This window comes from Crotalus tigris, unplaced genomic scaffold (assembly GCF_016545835.1).
Source record: "Crotalus tigris isolate CLP2741 ecotype Arizona unplaced genomic scaffold, ASM1654583v1 scf7180000023606.2106662, whole genome shotgun sequence".
Taxonomy (NCBI): domain Eukaryota; kingdom Metazoa; phylum Chordata; class Lepidosauria; order Squamata; family Viperidae; genus Crotalus; species Crotalus tigris.
Genome location: NW_024100074.1, coordinates 466,455 through 485,128, shown reverse-complemented (window position 1 = coordinate 485,128; position 18,674 = coordinate 466,455). Strand labels below are relative to the sequence as shown.

The 18,674-nt window shown below is 34.0% G+C and overlaps 1 protein-coding gene across 5 annotated transcripts in view; it reads left to right on the top strand.

Moving 5' to 3' along the window:
- HERC2 (HECT and RLD domain containing E3 ubiquitin protein ligase 2) overlaps positions 1-18,674 on the top strand; it is a 181,044-nt gene that overhangs the window by 119,903 nt on the left and 42,467 nt on the right. For all 5 annotated transcript variants that reach the window (XM_039319654.1, XM_039319653.1, XM_039319651.1 and 2 more), the window contains exons 44-59: positions 1,014-1,157; positions 2,650-2,792; positions 3,923-4,190; positions 4,948-5,090; positions 5,243-5,335; positions 9,252-9,420; positions 9,506-9,631; positions 11,002-11,110; positions 11,592-11,731; positions 12,035-12,225; positions 12,566-12,671; positions 12,791-12,882; positions 14,997-15,172; positions 17,177-17,288; positions 18,023-18,104; positions 18,213-18,356. In XM_039319654.1, the coding sequence (XP_039175588.1) occupies positions 1,014-1,157; positions 2,650-2,792; positions 3,923-4,190; positions 4,948-5,090; positions 5,243-5,335; positions 9,252-9,420; positions 9,506-9,631; positions 11,002-11,110; positions 11,592-11,731; positions 12,035-12,225; positions 12,566-12,671; positions 12,791-12,882; positions 14,997-15,172; positions 17,177-17,288; positions 18,023-18,104; positions 18,213-18,356 (2,238 nt within the window). The remainder of the gene's footprint in view (positions 1-1,013; positions 1,158-2,649; positions 2,793-3,922; positions 4,191-4,947; positions 5,091-5,242; positions 5,336-9,251; positions 9,421-9,505; positions 9,632-11,001; positions 11,111-11,591; positions 11,732-12,034; positions 12,226-12,565; positions 12,672-12,790; positions 12,883-14,996; positions 15,173-17,176; positions 17,289-18,022; positions 18,105-18,212; positions 18,357-18,674) is intronic.

The window sequence follows — 18,674 nt, the reverse complement described above, 5'->3', positions numbered from 1 at the left end:
TTCCACTGCTGGAATGGCCTGGGAATAGCCCAGACCTTAATCCAATTGAAAATCTATGAAGCCGACTAAAGAAACTTGTTAGTCAGAAGCAACCCAGCAATAAAACCCAATTAATAGAAGCAATCATTCAATCTTGGTTTCACATTATAACAGCTGCAGAACTAAAGGACTTGGTTCACTCCATGGGGAGACGTTGTAAGGCTGTAATTCATGCTAAAGGTTACCCAACTAAGTATTAACTGACATGGTGATATTTTTTTGTATATCTCGTTTTTTCTACGTGTTTCACTTTTCTTTTTTATAACTGCTATTCTAATAACAAATCCTTCATAAAAGTCATTGCATTACATTCTTGATTAAATTATCTTTCCATTGATATATAATTTTATGGTACTATTCCCCAAAAAAGTGGTGTTATTAGCCATCAAACCTCAAATGTACACTTTTCCTAAAAGGTTTCCACAGTTTTGGCCACTACTGTATCATGGAGAATTGTACTAAACACAAGAGAAAGGTCCTAATAGGACCAGAAGTGTGAACTACCCCATTCAGTTCCTGATTGAGGGCATCAGCAGAGTTACCAATGTTATTTCTGTCCCATGTCTAGATCTGTAACCTGTGTGAAGGTGGAAAAGGTACTTTAAAGTAGTAGTTTCCCACATGTTTTTAATTTAAACGGATGAAATTAGAATTGTATTCTTACTGTTTTTAAGGATATTTATTTTAATAATTTTAAAAATCCTCCCCTTTAACAAATTTTTGTACTTTTAGCATGAACATTTTCCCTTTTAATTTTTGCAGCTGTTGGGTAAAAAACAGAATCTGGATATTAGAATATAAACTACTCAAGTTCCTATTTTTCTGTTGTAACATAGCCCACTCAGAAACTCAGAAGGTTTTGAATGGCGTTGCTTAGTTCCAGGCCTGAAACAAAATATGTTTTCTCTTTCATGTTTATCCCTAATGTTTCCTATCAGTTGTGCTAACAAATGCCTGTAATACATTTTGAACAGGACAAATAGACTTGGATCTCTTGAGATGCCAGCAATTAAAACTATACATATTAAAAGCAGGCCGAGCTCTGCTTTCTTACCAGGATAAATTAAGGCAGATCTTATCTCAATCAGCAGTACAAGATTCTAGCACAATTCTCACAGGTAAAATTCCACTTAATCACCTTTTTAGAATTTTCACATTTTTTTTCATATTTTTACTGCTTCTACTTAACTAGGCAGCATAATGGAGAGGGAATTGGATTTTCAGTAACTACTTTTTCTTGTTTTTCCTCATGGTAAGTAACCTGATTTAGAATTGTCCAGCGGTATACACTAATCCACAAATGTTTATTAATTTTTTTTGGAAGTAACAAGCTGTTCCTTTTAAGATATAATGTTTTGTATATGTAGAAAGGTTCACTAGTTCATTAGTTGCCCAAAAATAGATTTGTTGAGATATTAGAGAAATGAAGTAAAATAGTCTCTCTTTCAATTATCCGTTAAGAGGAAAGTGTCTGTTCTTTTAGTACTGGATATCAGTCATATGGGATCATATATTCTACAAAGGAGGAATATAGACTACTGAGAATGACACCAGCATTTCAAGATACATGGTAGCCTGAGTATGTTTAATATAATTAAACAAAATAGATGCCAAGGACATAATATGAGGGACTGAAAGAGGATCCCTAGATATTTCAACTTTTTCATCAATAAGGCAGTCCTTTTTTTAGATCTCACTTCATTTGAATAGTTTAGGAGACCACCATGAGTATTTTTCTTCTTATCCTCAAGCAGTACTATATGATAAGTCTACTTGGCCCTTAGCTTTGTGGCTATTTAGGGATTTGAACCCAGGTCATCTTAATTTTAATCCAACCACTCTATCACAGAGATTCTCATTCAGATACTAGTTTCATTAGTATAAAAGAAATTCTGTTTTTTCTGCCCTGTAACTTTAACTGGAATTAACATGAGAAGAGTACTTATACAAATGGTCTGCTCCACTGTGCTCATGCTTGCTGCCCTTCAGTATTGGCCCTGTTGTATTTAAATTATGTAATAAACTAAAGATAATTGTACTTCTAGGAATGGGAATTTAAGCACAAAGCTTGACAGAAATAAAAAGCCCTGTTGCTCAGGATTATAAGAAGTAGCATACATATAACCCATTTATGGATTATAATTCTGTACTTGAATCCATAGTTTCTTTTAGCCTTGGTGTTTTTAAAGTGATCTCTTGTCTGTTTTGTCATAATCAGAGTGGATCACCTAAACTTGATGGATTTTTAAAAAATTAATACACTGTTCTAATTGATGATTCCTACTGACTACATACTTTAATTACATATTGATTATTGATGCCATTAACAGTTAAGATTATTTTATATGTAGTATTGACTTAATATTTTTAGAATTCTTGTTTGGATTTGCACAATATTTCTTTCTGGTTCTTTTTTTCTTTTATGCTATTATATATCTGCTAAACTAAATATATGTACATATAAAAAGAGACTTAAAGAAATATTAGTTTGCATTTAAAATAATATACATAATAATAAACATCACTGTTTCTAGAATAATGTATAAGCTTTGGGGGTTTGTTTTGGTATGGATGTTCTACAGCTTAAAATACTTTTTTTGTTGCTTTAAGATGATGGTGCAGTGGCATCACCTGAAGTGGGAGACATGTCACCAGAAGGGCCTCAGCCTCCCATGATTCTCTTGCAGCAACTGTTGACAGCAGCAACACAACCATCTCCAGTAAAAGCAATATTTGATAAACAAGAGCTTGAGGTATTTTGTTTAATATTTGCTATTTTAAACCGTATAATATTTGCTATTTTAAACCATTAATGTAAACCTGTGAAGAAGGTTTATATATTTATATTTATATTTTTACAATTTACTAAATACAATTCAGTAGGAAAAAAGACACATTCAAGCACCATGAGACATGACACACTTTTGCAAAGATAAAGGTCGAATGGTTACTAGCCACAACCATTTTAGTAAAAAGAGATTTGTTACATCACCTTTCTCTCTGAAGCAACCAAATGAAATAGCTGTTGAGAGAAGCAGAGACCCCAAACCATGACTGATCCCAGAAATGTTGACAGTCTTATTATATTGCTGATTTTATTGCTCTGGGATGTTTCTGTATTTAGTTAGCATTTCAAGAATTTTATTTATTTATTTAGAAGATTTATGTGGCCTCCCATTCATTCTCAGTGAGTCTGGGCAGCTTACAAAGAATATAAACCCAGTTTGTTTTAACCCAGGAGAGGTTCTTTTGTGAAAGAGGGTTAGGCAGAGATATCCATCATGTGTACTGAAAAGTTGCATATTTAAGATTCCTAAGTCAGCAATGCAAATCACTTTTGAACTTGAGTTACTTAAACATTCAGTTGCATTGTTTACAAAAAATTATTGACATTGCATTTTTACCTTGGATACATCCATTTCTACACAAAAAAGCCACAGCCCCCATAAATAATTACACAGAGAAAATGATAAAATTAAAGCATCAGCAACAACATAACTCTATTTCTTCTAAGAATACTGATTTAATATTTTTATTATAGTAATATATTGATTCCAGAAGAATAGTTTTTTGATAACAAACTTGTATGACACATGAAAAATAGAGATAGTTATTTAAAATGCTTTGCTGTGGGCCCATTGTACACTGTAATTATTTGCATGCTTAATAAATTTATGTTGTATCCAAAGTGATTTAGGTAAGCCAGATTTGGCCACAACAAATCATATAATTTCTAGCTTAGGTTCTTGCCTTTCCAGCATTTTATCTGTTAGTTCTAAGCATGCAATAGAATTTGTAGGTAAGTCTACCATAGGATAAATGGATGCATTATCTTCTGTATTACTTTGTGTTAAATAGAGCTTATATATATTGTTTCCTGTAGGCTGCTGCACTTGCCATATGTCAATATTTGGCCGTAGAATCTGCGCATCCTTCAACTCCAGTCTTTGAAGAATGTAGCTCCAGTGAAACTACAACACCTGTTACAGTCCAACATATCCGACCTGCAAAAGTAAAAAAATGCAAATCATGTCCCATTCCACCACTCCCAATTGTTGTGCAACTTATGGAAATGGGATTCCCTAGAAAGAATATTGAGTTTGCATTGAAATCACTATCAGGAACTTCTGGAAATGCTTCTGGATTACCAGGTACCTCATGTTTTTAGTATTCACAGTATACTACAAAGAGATTGATGGAATCTTTTTGTTTTGGTACTGATGCTAAAAATAATATAGGGTAAATATAAAGATTGGGTACAGTAGTGAACTATTAGATGTAGAAAATGGAAAATGACTTGGAAAGGTTCATAATGATTTGAAGTGATATAAAATAAAAGCATAATTTAAATACTTCTACTCATATGAACAATTCTGTTGATGTCTTAATCTAGGAGTAGAAGCCTTGGTGGGCTGGCTTTTGGATCACCCTGATGTTCAAATTACCGATTTCTCAGATGGTGACATATCTGATTAATATTCAGGGATGAAGGTTCCCTTTTGCTTAACACCAAAGAAGATGTGTTTGTAGGAGACCATAGACAAGAAATCAGAGAAATGGATCCAAGTTGATTTCCCCTTAGATGATGATATGGATTGGGTCTACATTTATGGTGCCCTAAAAGTTGTATTGTTGAGACTTTGAATGATTTACCAACTAACAGCAAAAAAAGTGTAGGAGAAAATAAGATGCCCATGAAAAGGCGTAAACTTTATTCTTCATTTATAAATTTTAAAGTTAGCTGAGAGTGGAAGAATAAATATAAAAATTAGTGAAAGTTGTGAAAGTTTGGCAGAAAAGTGTAATTGAAAACTATAGTCCTTACTGATTTGAAGTGGTGATATAAAATAAAAATATAATTTAAGCACTTCTACTCATATGAACAATTTTATTGATGTCTTAATCTAGGGGTAGAAGCCTTGGTGGGCTGGCTTTTGGATCATCCCGATGTTCAAATTACCGATTTCTCAGATGGTGACACTATATCTGATGAATATTCAGATGATGAAGTGTCAGAAGAAATAGAGGAAGCAGAAGCCGCATATCCAGTGGTAAATGTTAGGAATAGCTACTTAAGATTTTGATAAAAGTTTTCTAACTTACAAAAAAATAGTGACAAGTTCTCTATAGTTATTAATGGAGATGACATGTCATTTATAATATATTATTATGACAACTGGAACATTTGTTTTCTTTATTGTAGTCTGCTGTTGTAACAGAAAGCCAAACATACAAGAAAAGAGCTGATTTCTTAAGTAACGATGATTATGCAGTATATGTCCGGGAGAATATTCAGGTAAGCATGGGTATGATTTTACATATTTCTCTTTCTGAAAGAAGTATTATGCATATAGAAAAGTAGATAACATGATATTGATGGACAATATCAGTTAAGTGCAAAAGGAGATTTATGTTGTTTCTCAGGATATTTTAATCTGTTGTATTGCCTTTTGTGAAGGTACTGATGCCCTCCATCCTCCTACTCCTCTTCCTGATTTATTTTTAATCAGTGAAAGTTAATGGCAGCACAGGCTTTATTTTTTTATTATGCCCATTCTTAAAGGATTTTGGCAGCTAATATTTTAAAATTACAAACAATTAACATAAAACATTTCAATGGCATCTCTCAATAGAACTGAAAAGATGCCTATATAATAATCTGGAGGGTTAATGCCTGCTTATGTAGGCAGCATATAATTATGTAGATCATTGGCCTGATTCCCAATAAGTTAGTTTCTAGTACTTATGAATATATATAATAGCTTTTTCATAATGATTAAAGAACTTTCATAAGTTTTAAAATGCAGGGTGGGAGGGGGCAATATATGTAATTCCACATAACAGCTAGACTGTAGGTCCATCCCCCTGGCTATGTTGCTTATAATTCATGGGGAGATAGAATTAAATGGCAGTGTCTTTAGTGTCTTTAGTTTACATCTAACATAAGGACTGGCAACATAAGCTGCTTCGGAATCCTCTATACTGGTAAAGTTTTAATTTGTTCTAATATAGTGGTTCTCAGCCTGTGGGTCGGGACCCCATTTGGGGTCGAACGACCATTTCACGGGGGTCGCCAAACAACGCAGTCCACCATTTCCCCCCCCTTTTCCTTAGCTGTGCTACTCCCTTTTATTCTATTGGCTTTTGAAAGCCAATAGAATAGACTCTCTTGAATAGAGTCTAATTCTATTGGCTTTCAAAAGCCAATAGGAATTGTCCAGGCTGTCTCTGCCCTGCTGAGCCCGCCAAAAGTCCCATTCTGCAAACGGTGCTGCACCAGTTGAGTAGTCCTCGACTTACGACCGGTTGAGTAGGCCTCAATTTACGACCGGTTGGGGGTCGCGGCATTAAAAGGGTTGAGAACCACTGTTCTAATACATATACGTATATAAAATAATAGGTGGCACTACCTAGGTGATTTTTTTTCAAGGTATGGAAACTAAGCAAGGTTGGATCTGATTACCAGCAGAGAATATCAGGGCTTTAGGCTAGATATTGAAAAAGTTTGGTGAGGAAGGCACTGGCTGATCAGTTCTGCACTGTTGCCAAGATCACTCCATGAGATAATCAGTTTGAAAGGCAGATGCCTATCTTCACTTTCGTTGAAGCTCACTAGCAATTGCCACAACCAGGCAGGGAGGGGGCATTTGGCAGGGGAAGAGTGCTGGAGGCATTCTTTCCTAGGGAATAAGCTGTGGCCAGTCTGACAGGGTTGACCTTACTTTTACAAAATTTGAACGTATAACTACTCTGTGTGTGTGTGTGTGTGTGTGTGTGTGTATGTGTGTGTGAGAGAGAGAGAGAGAGAGGGAGAGAGGGAGGGAGGGAGAGAGGGGGGGGATAAACTACGCTAAATCTCCAAGAATATAGAGGAGAATGGGATAAAAATCTGGCTTATGAATGATAAAAGATGTCCATTTTGAAATCTGTGTGCCATACTATAGATTTAAAATTACAATGAATGCAACAAAGAATTTATTTTGTATCTATTGTTCATCTATAATTAAATGCTGGCAATGTGCCTTGAAATGCAGCATTGATTCATATGACCATCATGTGCTATAGTGGTTCCTTTTTGAGCACATATTCATATTGTTCTGGAAAAGTCATTGTGTTTTTACAGATCACGCTATTTTGAATTGTGTACCAGTGATTTAGAAATTAACAAGAGAAAAATATGCACTTCGATTAAAAAAATGATGCTGGAGCCTATTGTTGGACTATTACATAGTAGGCTAAAGTAGTCAGTTTTTGCTATATTTGAACAAGCATTTGCTCTTTGGAATCCCAACTGGAAGACTGTTAAGAAATTTGGCCCATAAATGCTTAATTTTTGTCTTGAATTAGGAAAGAAGTAGCTAGAAAACAAATACTTTAAATAAATAAAATAAAATATTTTTTTCTTTTTATTAAAAGTTTTATAAATTTATTACAATATAACCCCCCCCCACGCCTTCCCCCCCACTTCCCAGAGCTGATTACAGGGTAAAACAAAAGAATAAACAAATATAATCCAACTAACATAAACCAACTATACTATCAATCAAAACCATAAGACATTTTAACTCCTTATCAATACAAATATTAACAAATTAAGTGAAAAATAATAATATAATTAAAGCTATTAATAATTATCTAAAATCTACTCAAAAGCAAGATAATACTTTTCAATTTCATATTTCTTTTGAATATAATCAATATAATCTCCAAACCATAATATATCTTTCTTGTGAATGGTCCTTCAAATAGGTGGAGATCTTCGCCATATCTGCTAAATTAGACACTTTAAGTATCCATTCTTCCAAAGTAGGCAACAAATTTTTCTTCCAATATTGCCTCACCAAAAATCTTGCAGCTGTTATAAGGTTCAACATCAAATTAGTTTCTTTAACATCAAAATCTACAATAATACCCAACAAAAATAATTGCGGAGTAAACTTTATCTTTCTCTTAAAAATCTTTTGAATATTCCACCAAATCTTGATCCAAAAAGCTTTAATATCTCTACAAGTCCACCAAATGTGGAAATAGGTTGCATCTAAATTTCCACATCTCCAACATTTAGGCTGTAAATTCGGATACATGCGGGACAACTTTTGGGGATCCAAATGCCATCTATAAAACATTTTATAAAAATTTTCTCTCAAATTTTGCGCTTGAGTAAATTTTACATTTCTAACCCAAATTGTCTCCCATGTATCCAATAAAATCGGCTCTTGAATATTTTGCGCCCATTTGATCATACAATCTTTAACCAACTCTGTTTCAGAATCCAATTCTATTAAAACATTATAAATTCTTTTTATATGAGCTTGACTTTGATCTTTAATCTGTTTTACCAAATTCACATCCTCTAAAGTAATTCCAACCTTTTGATCTATACTCCACCTCAATAACAATTGATTATAATAAAACCAAGAATATACAATATTTTCTTGCTTCAACTCATTTAAAGGCTTTAATTGCCAATGCTGCCCAACCAAACTAAGTAATTCCTTATAAGAAATCTTATCCAAATTTACTCCCCTAGATACTCCCTCGATCATATGTCCTGGAATCCCCCAAATTGGGATTTTATAATTTAACCTATAATAATATTTCTTCCAGACACGCAACAAAGCACTTCTCAAAATATAAGTTTTAAAAACCTGATCAACCTTTTTATCATAAATTAAATACGCGTGCCATCCATCCATATAATCAATCCCATCCCTCAAGAGAAAAAATATTTTTATTTGTTAAGTTGAGCCAATCGCTAATCAATGTTAAAGCCACCGCATCATAGTACAATTTTAAATTAGGTGCCTTCAATCCACCTCTTTCCCGTGTATCCTGCATAATTTTGAATTTAACTCTCGGCTTTTTCCCTGCCAATATTTTTTTTCTTAAAAGTAAATTGATTGCAATGTTAACAGATGTATATATGATAAAAGGATATGTAGCACTAGGTTTGTTTAATATTTAAGAGATTTTGTGAAGTTCTTTTTACTGTTTTCCTTAAAATAAAGATCTGTGTAGAATGATATTAGGATTCCATATTTAGAGCTAAAAAGAATTTTTTTCTTCCCAAATTGTTATGAAATATTTTTATAGCTGTAATTTTTTTCCTAGTAGTTTCTCCTGTTACAATTTCCCTTATTGTATACAATATTATTTGTATGATTGAATATTCAAATGCTACTGTGGTCTTTTCACATTTCTTGTCATCTTAGGTGGGGATGATGGTTCGATGTTGCAGAACGTATGAGGAGGTTTGTGAGGGAGATGTGGGTAAAGTTATAAAATTGGATCGTGATGGTTTGCATGATCTCAACGTGCAATGTGACTGGCAACAAAAAGGTGGCACTTACTGGGTCAGATATATCCATGTTGAACTGATAGGTGAGTTGAAGACATAAAGTATTATTATATGAGATATAATTTAGAATTCAAACCAATTGATATCATTGATCTTAATACTTTATAGGATTCCCACCACAAAGCTCTCCATCACACATAAAGATTGGTGACAAAGTTCGTGTAAAAACTTCTGTAATGACACCCAAATACAAATGGGGATCTGTTACCCACAGAAGTGTGGGTGTAGTAAAAGGTAATTTGTATTTTTTTTTAAAAAAAATATAGACAGAATAATTACAGATGTTGTCTCAGTACAGTGGTTGTGCTGCTGTAAAATAATATTCAACTGTTCAAAACTTGAACTTCTCTTGTTATTTTTTTTCTAATAATTTGTTGAAGAATGTCTGTGCTAGTGGAAAACACTTGTCATGTGGGTGGGGATAAGTGCTTTTTGCCACTTCCTTTTCTTATTCTGCAGTTATATCTTATGTTTCTGGGCTGATGAAAAAAGAGGAAGCTTAAAAAAATGCCTGCTTAAATTGATCTTGGGAGCAGAATTGCTTGTGTGAAAAGAGTAGGAGAATGAGATTTTTATAAATCAGTATTTTGACATATCTTTTTTAAAACAACTTTTATAAAACTTTGAAAGTTTTATAAAAAACATAAAAAATAAAACAAGCTAATAAAGAATAAAAGTAAAGAAAGAAAGAAAGAAAAAAGTGCATAAAGAACAAAAAGGAATAGAAGATGCTCCCGATTTACTTCGCAGCAAATATAACTACAATTCCAAAATAATCTCTTATTCTATGATTGTAAAAGAAAGTTCACTCTTTTCTATTACCCAGGTTTTTTTCTAATTATGAAAACCACAAATCATAAATGCATTTTTTATTGTTTATGCAAAAAGCCAATAAGTGGTTTCCAGTCATCCATAAAGGTAGATATTTTTCTTGAATATAAGGGGTTAATTTAGCCATCTCCACAAGTTCTATCATCCTTACCAACCATTCTTCTATTGTGCTGAACCTTTCCACTTTTGGGCATGTAATAGGTTCGCTGCAAAGTATTATGGCTTATATCAGGGAACAATTGGAAAGGATTACAGTAGCAGTGCTTTATATATTATTATTGTGATTGGAGTGATCCATTCTCTGATCTTTATCTATATTGAATAATGTAAAGAAGTTTGCTTCTTTGATCTCCTGTTGATGTTTCACTGAAATTTTTGATAGCAAATGTTATAAAATTCTGTCAAATAAATTGCTACCCATGAGTGATAAATATTCATCTTAGAATTATTAAAAATAGCACTATTGATATTCCATCTATTCAAAAATTTCATATGGATAATTGGAATTAATTAATTCCTTTATTCACAACTAGAAAAGTAGTAGTTTTGAGTCACTATAATATTAACATTCCATATATTACAGGAAGTGTACAAGTATTATTTATCAGTACAAAGTATCTGAAAATACAGTAGTAAATACATTTTTATCTCTGACTCTTATTTTGTGTATATTTTTATATTGTTGATTTTACTAATTGCTGTGAATCACATAAGATCACTGTATTTATGTTCTTAAAATAAATGAATAACTCTTAAATATTTTCTTGCCAAAGCTTTTAGTGCCAATGGTAAAGATGTTATTGTTGACTTTCCTCAACAATCTCATTGGACTGGATTATTGTCAGAAATGGAACTGGTTCCCAGTATTCACCCAGGAGTTACGTAAGTTTTTCCATTTTTCTTTGACAGATTTATTTTGTTATATCTTTTGCATCTTTCCTTTTTATTTCTGTAACGTATCATATTGTTTGAATTCCACAAGGTGGCAGCACCTAAAACTTGAAACAATAGACATTTCTTAACCTCTAGAGCAGGCATGTCAAATTGCTGGCCCATGGGCCGGATGCATTACGCCGAAACTGCGCCTACCCCATTGCTGGCAATGGGGAAAAAGTTACAATACGTCACACAATGTCACGTGGCATCACAAGTTTGACATGCTTTAGAGCAGGGGTGTCAAACTGCCAGCCCATGAGTCGGTTGCATCATGTGGAGGCCGCGCCCACCCCAGTTCCAGCAATGTGAAAAAAATCACGATATGTCACATGACATGGCGAGTTTGACACCTGTGCTCTAGAGAATAAAAAAATATGCAAGATGGTAAATTGAGCATTATGTAGTCACTTTTTTTGTCATCATTCAGGTGTGATGGCTGCCAGATGTTCCCAATTAATGGACCTAGATTTAAATGCAGAAACTGCGATGATTTTGATTTCTGTGAAACCTGCTTCAAAAGTAGGAAACATAATACAAGACACACTTTTGGCAGAATAAATGAACCAGGTATATTTAAATAAACTAAGTATATTTTCATTATCATTTCATGAAATGATTCACTTACTTATGTTTTTGAAAACAATTGTGTATTTTTTGAATTCCTATTTTTATAATGCACAAGGTAAGTTGCATTGTAACTTCATACTAACCAACTTTTTGGCTGCTTAAAATTATGCACAAAACTATACAGTGAGGGTATGCATAACCATAGTTAGATGAATACAGTTTTCTTACTTTTAGGATTTGTACTGTATTGCATTTGTACTATTGAATTGATATAGCTAGCTATCTTCCAACTTTCAACACTAGGCCAATCTCCAGTATTCTGTGGTCGTTCTGGAAAGCAGCTAAAAAGACATCATAGTAGCCAGAGAGGCATGCTACTCGATGATTGGTCCAGAATTGTTAAAAATTTGAATGTGTCATCTTCTGTAAATCAAACTTCCCGTTTGATTGATGGAAGTGAACAGTGTTGGCAGTCCTCTGGCTCGCAAGGAAAGGTGAGTTTAAAAAGAAAGATGTTGCAAATATCTGCTGTGTTTATATCAATCAATAATATTTACTTGATCAATGACCAGCATTTTGTTCTTTTGTTAAAAGAACAAAAATAGAATAAAGCAAATAAATACAATAATGTACTAACAATTAGAATAAATCACAACGTAACATTCACTTCTCTATCATGCTAGTATAATTCCCCATAATTCAAAGTGGCAGTAGATATTATTTTTGTCTATCAGTAAATGTAGTTTTTAAACTCTAATAATACTATTCAGACATAATTGCTGTTCATAATATGTCTTCAAAGAATTTGAATTAATCAAATACAACATTTTCTAGCACTGGATACGCTTGGAAATTTTTACTGATGTCTTGGTACACAGATTGAAGATGATAGTGGATCCTGCAGACAGCAGTTACATGCCTTCTTTAGTTGTGGTTTCAGGTATGGCATTACCATTATTGAGTTTGGAACTACCTTTTGACTTTTCGTAGCTTTGTAATACTAAAAAACCTCTGCAGTATATAAATAATTCAGTATGGCTTTGTTTAATTTTTCTATAGGTGGAAGTTCTTTAAATAACCTCATAGAATTGAAGACTATCAATATTAATCCTACAGATACAACAGTTCCACTTCTTGGTGATTGCACAGAAGTAGGTATCTGCTGATGATCAAGAAATGCAAATATTGTATTTATGGAGGGTAATATCTTTTAAAGAAATACTAATACCTTTTGGGTTTGGTGTTGTTTCTCGTACTTAACAACTCTTTAATTTTACTTTTTGTTTCAGTCAGTTTTTTACAATATGGATTTCTGGTCTGATTTTTTTTTTTGGCCTGTTTACGGACTTTACTGCATTTTTCACATTAGGAGACTTCTGTATTAGTTGTAATTCATGGCTGGTGGTAATAAACATTCTCAACAAGTTCCTGGTAGTGTATACCATAAATCATATTATCAGGTACAAAATAAAAAGTTATAAGGCAAATACTTTAAAATACTCAAATTATAGTAATATAGACATCTCCTCATAATAGAGCAAATTATTAAAAACTAATCTATCTGTTTTCCTCCCCATCATATATAACAAGAGGGAGGATGTCAAACAGATTTCTGGTAGAATGGGTCACAACTAAAAAACACTGAATTTCAACCACTTCTCCCCAAATCTCTCCCTGCAGCAAGCCCTCCATATCCTCACAAGTTTATTTGTACTATTCTGTCTGAAGCAGACTGTTTTGCAGGTTCATGGATGTCAGCCAGATAGAGTTTTATAGGTCAAAATCAGGACTTTGAATGATCCCTGGAAGCCAATCGATAGTCACTGGTATTATATGTAAGAAACAGCTCTCACCCACTGATAAGAGGATTTCTGCTTTTTGTACTAACTGCAATTTTTTTATTATCTTCAAAGACAGTATCTAGAACACTTCGCAGTGATCTGTATGGAAGGAGACAAAGCCATGAATTGCTATTACTAGGGCTTCTTTTTTAGGAAAGTTTATGTATGCCACATTAGGTAAAGCTAGGCTTAGATTATTACAGCCACTGCCTCCATCTGATTACCTAGCAGGTAGGTATATGTAACGGTATGTGGAAATGGCCTTGGGACACAAGGAAGAGCTGCAACCAGGGTAATGTTCTTTCAAACTTGCAAGATTCTGTTAATGTAACCTCCAGTAAAGTAGGATTAATTCAGCTAGTCATGCTTTCTATCTGGACTACCAGTGATGGGATTCAGCCGGTTCACACTGGTTCACCAGAACCAATACTTAACTTTTTATTGAATTCATCAAACTGGTTATGATAAATCCATGTTTTCCTGAAGATGTCTGGTTTTCATTCAACTTCCTTCCAGGCGGGGGGAAAAACCCCTCCCCTAAAGTTCAAGAGAGGAGTGACGAAAACCAAACGGAGACGCCGGCACCTTTGATCACGTCACTCAGGCGAAAAGTAGGTGGTGTTTCTCAGAGGTAATTTGAGGAATAGACACTTCATCTCTCTAATTTCCCGATTGGTGCATACGGGGAAGGGGGTGAGGGCACCAAGTATTAGCTGGGGTTGTGGTTCTTATAATCTAGTTTTGTGTACCTCTTTTATTGTTCTTATTTATGTATTAAATGCATGAAATAATAAACTACCTTTCATTTTGTTATACCTTAAACGGTCATTAGGGCAGAGAATCGGTTGTTAAATTATTTGAATCCCACCACTATGGATTACCTTGCAAAGTTGACATTCATCTTGCAAGTTTGAAAGTATATTTCTCTCCCATTGCCCTACAGCTCAAGAAACTAGGGAGGATCCCTTCTGAAACATTTGCCACAGCCACATTCCTGCTGCTGACAGATAAAAGTTGCCTTTTATCTGACTGTTTCTCTGGTTATAGCTCTTCCTCATATCTCAAGGGTCATTCTCATATATCATTATTATATGAGAGTATATCCCATAATAGGAGAAAATAATCATTAGATTTGTTGGTGTGTTATCACTTATTTTCTGTGATGTCATTTGATTTTACCAAATTTGTTCATGTCAATAGCTAATACATATCTGAATGTTAAGGCTAAAGCATTTGTCCCTCATTGTTTCTAATTCTGTGTCTTTTGTCTTAATTAAGTTGGGAAGGGATGTGAAAGACGCTTATGCTAGCAAAACAGTTTTGTTGAAAAGATGAAACGAGTCTTGAATCCTTTTTTTTAATGATGTTGAACACTTTAAAGATCTAAACAATGTAAATATGAAAATATAACTCTTGTTTCCAAGTATCACAGATATATTGAGGTGGCTATTAAGCAGTGCAGGAGTTCTGGTATTGATTGTAAGATACATGGCCTCAGTATACTAGGACGTATCCGAGCAGAGGATGAAGACTTAGCTGCAGTTCCCTTCCTTGCTTCTGATAACGAAGAAGAAGAAGATGATAAAGCGAATACTGGGAGGTATGGAATATTAAAACAATTCATCTTTTATAAACATTTTTGTAATTATACTACATATTTTATAATATCAAATCTTACTGTGTGATTAGCATTAGCAGACCCTGCATTTGGAATATTTAGGTAAAACCTTTTAATTTAATTTTATTAACAGATTATGCAACTGAGTAATACTCTTAAGCATTTTATAGCCTGTTTTTAGTATACTTTACAGTACATTTGAATAGTGTAATAAAATAAAACAATAATTTTAATGAGGAAGGGCTTGTAAATATGCAAAAAGGGGTATGAAATAGACTGGAAATACTCCACATACAGTTATCTTTATTTTAAGGATTCTGCAAAAAGAATGAAGGCTACTTTATCTGTTTTATAATATTTCTAACCCACCTCAATTCAGATAGATGCTGGATACATTACAACAAACTCAAGACATAAACAAAAGAATAAAATTGAATACAAGTAATAAGCGTCATCAATAAAATCTAATACCATTCAGTTAAACTAATCTAAGTGCAGGTAGAGTCAAGCCTGTTAGTACCTCTTTCAGAAGGGGAAAACTGCCACAGTCCTTTTTTGATGTCCAGCATAGATATCAAGATTTCCATCTACTATTAAAGCAGAAATTGAAAGTTGGGAGTCCAGGAGAACTTTGAAACAAGGAACGAATACTTATATATGCAAACATAGACTTGCCACAGGAGATATGTCTATGAGGTCCTAATGTCTATTAACAACAAACAACAACCTCTTTGCAGAACTTAATCCAAGCTTGTTCTCCTCCCTGCCCCCCCATACACACATACAACTTTCAAACACTGGTTCACAATATTAGTTTGGCAATATTGTAGAAATCATATCCCAAATCTGAAGATTTTTAAAGTGTGGAAAGGGAAAAACAGACTCAGACTTAACTCAAACAAGATAGGGGGGCTGTTAATTCTGAGGCCAACTAATTTCAGGGTTGTATTTTTGACTCTTATGGGATTTTGCTTCCCACAGTAAGAGCATACTCATAATCTGGGACTGAAATAAGAGATGGAGAATATGGCCAAGAGAGTTTTTGAACAGCTTTGACTGATAGATGCAGCCTTACCTGGTATAGTATGAACTGAAGACAGTCATTGATACTTTGGCATCTCTTGGTTGCCTCAGGTACATTATTCAATGTACCTGAGTGCTAAGGCTATCAAGAAAACTGGTCTAAAATGCATGGTGTATGTGCTTAGCAATTGGCCTTAATACTGCTATGTCACATCTTTGCTGCAGCTGGTACCAGCAGGTTTCCAAGTGTTGGTAACTGCCTCTAAAGCCCTATATAGCTCAGAGACTTGGTATCTTAGAGACTGTTTTCTCCAACAGTTTCTGCTCACCCCCGAATATCAAGGAAATGCCTGCTGAGAGCTCCCAGCTATCAACAAGTAAAGAATAAGGGGCAAGCATTCTCTATAGCATGCCCCGCCTCCTGCATCGGCTTCTTCCCTGAAGTGTGCACGGCCCCACTTTAGGGACTTTGCAGAAGGTAGTGAAAACATGGCTACAAGGCTCCTGGAGTCTGGCTGGTTTCAGGCGGTTGGATATATTTTACAAATAATATTTTTTACACCAAGTACAAAATTAAAAGAACAATTGTACATTCTCAGGATTCTAATGGCTTTAGTAATCCCAAAACATTTAATCATATTGTAGTTGAGATTCTAGCTATCCTAACTTGAAAAACAAGTTGTAATGGAGTTGTTACAAATAAAATGCTGGAAAATGTTACAGTATCAGAGTTGATATTTTGTATGTGTGTCTGTGTCTGTCTTTGGCAATTATACATGTGGGACCAATCTTTTTTCTGTAAAATTACATGTTTAATATGAATAATTGAATCATGTTATATAATATGAGTACATATGAAAGACTAGTGTTGATTAACATATCAAAGAGAGATTCTTGTGATCTTTTTTTTCTTTCTGTTTTTTAAACAAAATTTCCAAACTAATATATTGTGTGCATTCTTAGTCTTAGTAGAAAGAAGACCTCAGGCCTGGAATCTGCAGCTTCAATTAGGACGAAAGTCTTTGTCTGGGGCTTAAATGATAAAGATCAACTGGGAGGACTGAAAGGTTCTAAGGTTTGGATCTTTAAAAATTATAGTGTATAGAAATTAACAGTGTGTTCCCTGACTTCACTTGTGATAAGCAAAGACATGAGGGAACCTGTAAGGATGGTGAGTAGGACAATAGTAGGCTGCATATGGTTTGGACTTCTTGCACTGATTGCTTATTAAATCAAATTTTGCACGTTACAGTCTCAGAGGTAGGTGAACAAGATTGGCTGTATTGAGGATTCTGGCTTTGAAAATAACATGAGATCTGGAACAGACCTATGTTGATGTTTATTGACTTCTTTGATTTACAAGTCAAAAGAATGTAATAGGAGCATTTTTACTGGCATTTGCTTTGAAATGGAGGATGTAATATATCTGTGTACCTTGCAGAGTGATTTTAATGGTCAGAATATCATTCAAAATACATTAGGCAAAAAGACTTGGAAAGATAGATAACCCTGCTCCCAAATATTATCATCCTTTCAAAGGAAAGTAAAAATGGATGGAACAGTGTTAATAGATAGCAGAGCATACCGTTTGTAAGAAGAATAGGGAATAATTAGACCATAATGATGAATATCCAAAAAGAATTCTGAAGGACTTCAATATAATTGATGAAAAAAAGTGCCTGGGAAGATACAAACTTAAATAAAAATCTTATTTCAAACATCTAAAATAGCCAGCTGGATAATGAATGTGAAAAGCAATAAATCAGTTTGCTTTAGCAGTGAATTTTCCTGTTTATTTACATTTTACAGATCAAAGTGCCTTCCTTTTCTGAAACCCTGTCTGCTTTGAATGTGGTGCAAGTAGCTGGTGGTTCTAAAAGTCTTTTTGCAGGTAGGAAAGCTTTTTACTATGCACTTTGAAAGTTACATCAGATATAACAACACCTTTTACTTGTGCCAATTTCATGATCATGGAACCAAAATTACCTTTATGTTTTAGTGACTGTGGAAGGTAAAGTATATGCTTGCGGAGAGGCCACAAATGGAAGACTTGGATTAGGCCTCTCAAGTGGAACAGTTCCTATTCCCCGACAGATCACTGCTCTCAGTAACTATGTAGTCAAGAAAGTAGCTGTTCACTCAGGTACTAATATATTTTTCTATGTTTGACAATCAATACATTAATAAAAAAGAAACTTTCTTTGCAATGCTTTAGAAGATACAGGTGCATACACATCAGGCTGGTCTTTTCCCTGTTATACTCAGCACGAGGAAGTATGCATTTACAAAAGAGACATGAAGGTTTAGTCTTAGAAGCAGATTCTTCTTGGAATGCTTTCTTCTGGTATAGAAAACAAGTGATTTGAAACAGATTTGTAGTCTGAAAATATGCAAAAAACAAGAAGCTCACCATATAGATAGAAAGGTGTTTTCTTGTAGTCATTCAAAGTAGTTGAAAATA